Source organism: Sus scrofa, unplaced genomic scaffold (genome assembly GCF_000003025.6).
Source record: "Sus scrofa isolate TJ Tabasco breed Duroc unplaced genomic scaffold, Sscrofa11.1 Contig1726, whole genome shotgun sequence".
NCBI lineage: Eukaryota > Metazoa > Chordata > Mammalia > Artiodactyla > Suidae > Sus > Sus scrofa.
The window spans coordinates 3595-7563 of NW_018084936.1; the positions used below are offsets into that span (position 1 = coordinate 3595).

Sequence of the window (3969 nt, forward strand, 5' to 3'; positions counted from 1 at the left end):
TATTGGGAAATAACATGGGATAGGCATAAATAATGTTGGGGGAGGGATCTCATAACCTAAGAAGCTTCACTTACATCTATGCACTGATCTTAAATCAGTGGAGTGGCTATCCCCTGGTTGGGAAAATTTGGTTTCAGATTCTTTAATACCATCCCTGTATATTGATTTTTAGGCATGCAAATTAGGAAACTCATAAGATCAGGAAAATGTCTAAATTTATCCCCACCAAAGAATCAGGTTCACATTCTTTTTTCAATCATATTTCTATTTATCTGTAACTAAACAGTCAATGAATCTATGCTATCCATAGAAAATCATTCCATAACTTATCTCCAAAATCAGTAATCATGATGTATTTTTTACAGTTTTGGATATTTAACTTTTGCTTAGGTGATACTCAGAAAAAGACTTGTCAATATCAATTAAATAATCACTATACCATCTTCTTTATTACTTTCACCCCAGTTAAGATATGCCACTTAAACATATAATTAGACTACTGATTCGAAGAATTTAAATGAATTTTGTCTTACTAAAGTGAATTCCTCAGTACTAGTGGCATTTCAGAAATTTTCTTGGGCCTGAAGTAATACGTCATAATTTTCCTCATGGCAGTCTTCATATCTCTGTTCCTTAGTGTGTAAATAATGGGGTTTAGAATGGGAGTAAAAATGGTGTAAAATATGGCAAGAACTTTATCCACAGGGTAGGTGGTAAAGGGCCACACATAGATGAATATGCAAGGTCCAAAGAATAATATTACTACAGTGATATGGGCAGCTAGAGTAGAAAATGCCTTGGCCATTGCAGCAGAAGACTTAAACCAGACAGTGGCAAGACTAATGATGTAAGAGCTGACCAAGAGAGAGAAAGTGCTTAGTGAAAGGATTCCACTGTTGACCACAATGAGTATTTCAATGATGTAAGAATCCAGGCAGGCAAGTTTGGCCACTCGAGGAAGGTCACAAAAAAAGCTGTCTACTACATTGGGTCCACAAAAAGGCAGTTCACAGTAAATGATAACTGGCTGAGTGTGTGCACCAAGCCCACTGCCCAGGAGATCATTACCAGTACAATGCATGTCCTTTGGCTCATGATGATGACATAGTGTAGAGGTTTGCATATGGCTACATATCTGTCATAGGCCATGGAGACAAGCAGCACCATCTCCCCTCCAGTAAAAAGGTGAATGAAGAAAATCTGAGCTATGCAGCCACTGGAGGAGATGGTCTTGTGTTCACTTAGAAAATCAACAATCATCTTAGGAGTAGCAAAGGAAGCCTGACAGATGTCCACAAAGGAAAGGTTTCCCAAGAGAAAGTACATCGGGGAGTGCAGTCTGTTATCAAAAGTCACCATGAGGATAATAAGAAGGTTTCCCAGCACAATGACCACATATAGCACAGAGAAGAAAACAAAAAAGAAAAGCTGAATTTCCTGAGAACTAGAGAGTCCCAGCAATACAAACTCAGATACCACTGAAGAATTGACCTTCTCCATGGATCCAGGCTGCAGGCTTGCTCTGAAACAATCCTGAAGGAGGGAAAATAGGGAAGGATCAGAATTCGGAACAAAGAACACTTTTAATGTAAAGGATTCTGAGATTCCAGATATAATGCGTATTTACTGAATGAAAGATTTTGAAGAGACCATCCTAATATATCTGGGGAGTTGGAAAGAGCTTATGAGAATGTGGAAATCCTTTAATCAGTGTCATAACTCCTTGAGTTTTGGGATAGTCTTAGTAATCTATCATACTGTAGTAAACAGGCTCACTCGGGAGCTGACTTGTGATCACAACGCTAGAGGAGAGGTTTGAAACCAACTTCAGAGGGTTTGTAAGTTGGAAAAAATAATTTAGATCTGTTGGTCTTGTGGTCATTTTCCATCATTAATTTCAACAAATCTTTGAGTACCACATTATCTTTCTGAGATCTATCAATGGCTTGATGTTTATGTGTGATGTCAAGTCATACTGATTGACTTCAGGCTAATTAATTTTTCTGAACTTTAATTCCACTCAAAAAAGTTGAGAGGTGATCAAAATACCTACTTTACAGAAGAATTTTAAGTTTAAAGATAACTCATATTCTTCTATCAAAGTCATTGTAATACAATAGTTGTTCTTAATATGTTAAATATCCTCATGTTAACAAAAATTTTCCTTACTGCTATTACAAGTTAAACAGTTCCTCCTAAGGAGATGCTGTGGAATATATGTTATCCAGTTCCACAGTTGCAACACAGTTTGTCAGTTACTCATATGTATAATTTCTTAAAATGTTTATCTTATTTATCTAAAATTCATAGTTGCTTGATTATTAAAAAGCAGCACCTAAAGATTCCATTTTCCTCGCCCATCAAAAGTAGGTTTAGGATAACTTACGGTCCCCATTTGTGTCCTCCATGACCATTATTATTAACACATCTTTATATTTAATGAAAGAGTAGAGAAGTTGTCTTAGACTAGAGAAATAAAAATAATTGAATTATTAATATCCAGTATGCCTTAAAATATATTCTGTTTGGAATCAGAATAACCCTGATAATTCAAACCTGCACCTCCTTTTTTTTTTTTTTCCTGTAAAAATACAAGAAAATCTTGCCATATAATCCTGCTGTATAAATCCTGCTGTATAAATCCAGTTCCATTGAACGGAAAAAATGAAAAAAGCCTTTCCAGGAAGTTCTATTTTAGAACTATGTTTGTTCTGACAATTAACTGTTGACTGTAGTCAGAGTGAGGAACCTAAGAGTGAGATGTGATCTTAGCCTCATGTAAGAGCACACACATATTTCACTGCCTATTTATTTCATATAAGAAGCTTTAGTCTTCCTCCATCCCTGGGATACAACCCTCACCTCTCATTCCCCCTCCCAATTTTGTTGACTTGTAATTGACAAATAAAAATGAATCTACTTAGGTATACAATGTAGTCTTTGGTATACGTATACTTTGTGAAATTATTACCACAATCAAGCTAATATTAACATATCCACTACCCTGCATAGTTACCTTTTTAAAAGCAATTAAAATATAGTCTCTTAGCTGAGTCTAAATATATGACAGTATTATTAATTATAGTCACCATGCTATATATTAGATATAACACATTATTATTAATTATAGTCTCCATGCTGTATTAGATCTCCGGAATTTATTCATCCCAGATATGTGAAGCTCCATACACTTTGGTCAGTTCCTTTTAGCGATTGCAGTCCACACATGGAAGCTTCAAGTAGAAAATCATTTCCTATTTTTTGCTGGAGAGTGTTCAAAGAAGCATCGCAACTGGCCCACATGTTGAATATACATTATTGTGGACTTCTGGAGTCAGATAAGGTCCCATAAAAATTAAATGAATGCATTAGTGACAGTCAGCAATTATAATAGTATATAAGAGAGCAATAATTGAGAATATTCTGAAATATACCAAATTGTTTTATTACCTTTCCCATGTGTGACTTGCTTTATTTCTTTCTCTAAAGTTGTTCTTGCTAAAGCATATGGATTTATTGCCTAAAATGATGAACACTACCTAATGAAAATGTTTATTGTGTAAATGTATATAAATTAAAAGAATGAAGTAGATTTTGAGTGAATGGTAAATAGTAATTTTAAAATCTGAGAAAGAATGGAAAAAAAAAAACTCACAGATTTGTTGAGACCCTGGTAAGTAGCATCTACTGTGTTAGATGTTTTATGTGTTGTATCACGTGAGCTTTACAATAGACCTGTAGAACAGGTATTATTATTATTTCTGAGCTACAGAGGAGAAATTGGAGCATCAGACAGGCTAGTAACCTTCAGACATAGTAAGAGTTGCAAAACCTTAGAGGAGTTTGAAATCAGATAATAAAAATAACATTGAACACTCAGGGAGTTCCCATTGTGGCAAAGTAGAAACTAATCTGACTGGTATCCTTGAGGATACGGGTTTGATCCCTGGCCTTGCTCAGTGTATCAGG

At 35.2% G+C, this 3969-nt stretch overlaps 1 protein-coding gene across 1 annotated transcript; it reads right to left on the reverse strand.

Annotated features, from left to right (window-relative positions):
• Window positions 1-532: 532 nt before the first annotated feature.
• LOC110258252 (olfactory receptor 4K5-like) lies at window positions 533-3099 on the reverse strand. The gene is given in 2 exon segments (XM_021081437.1): window positions 533-1005; window positions 1008-3099. Coding segments are annotated over 2 exon segments (966 nt in total). The 5' UTR covers window positions 1501-3099.
• Between the last annotated feature and the right edge of the window lie 870 nt (window positions 3100-3969).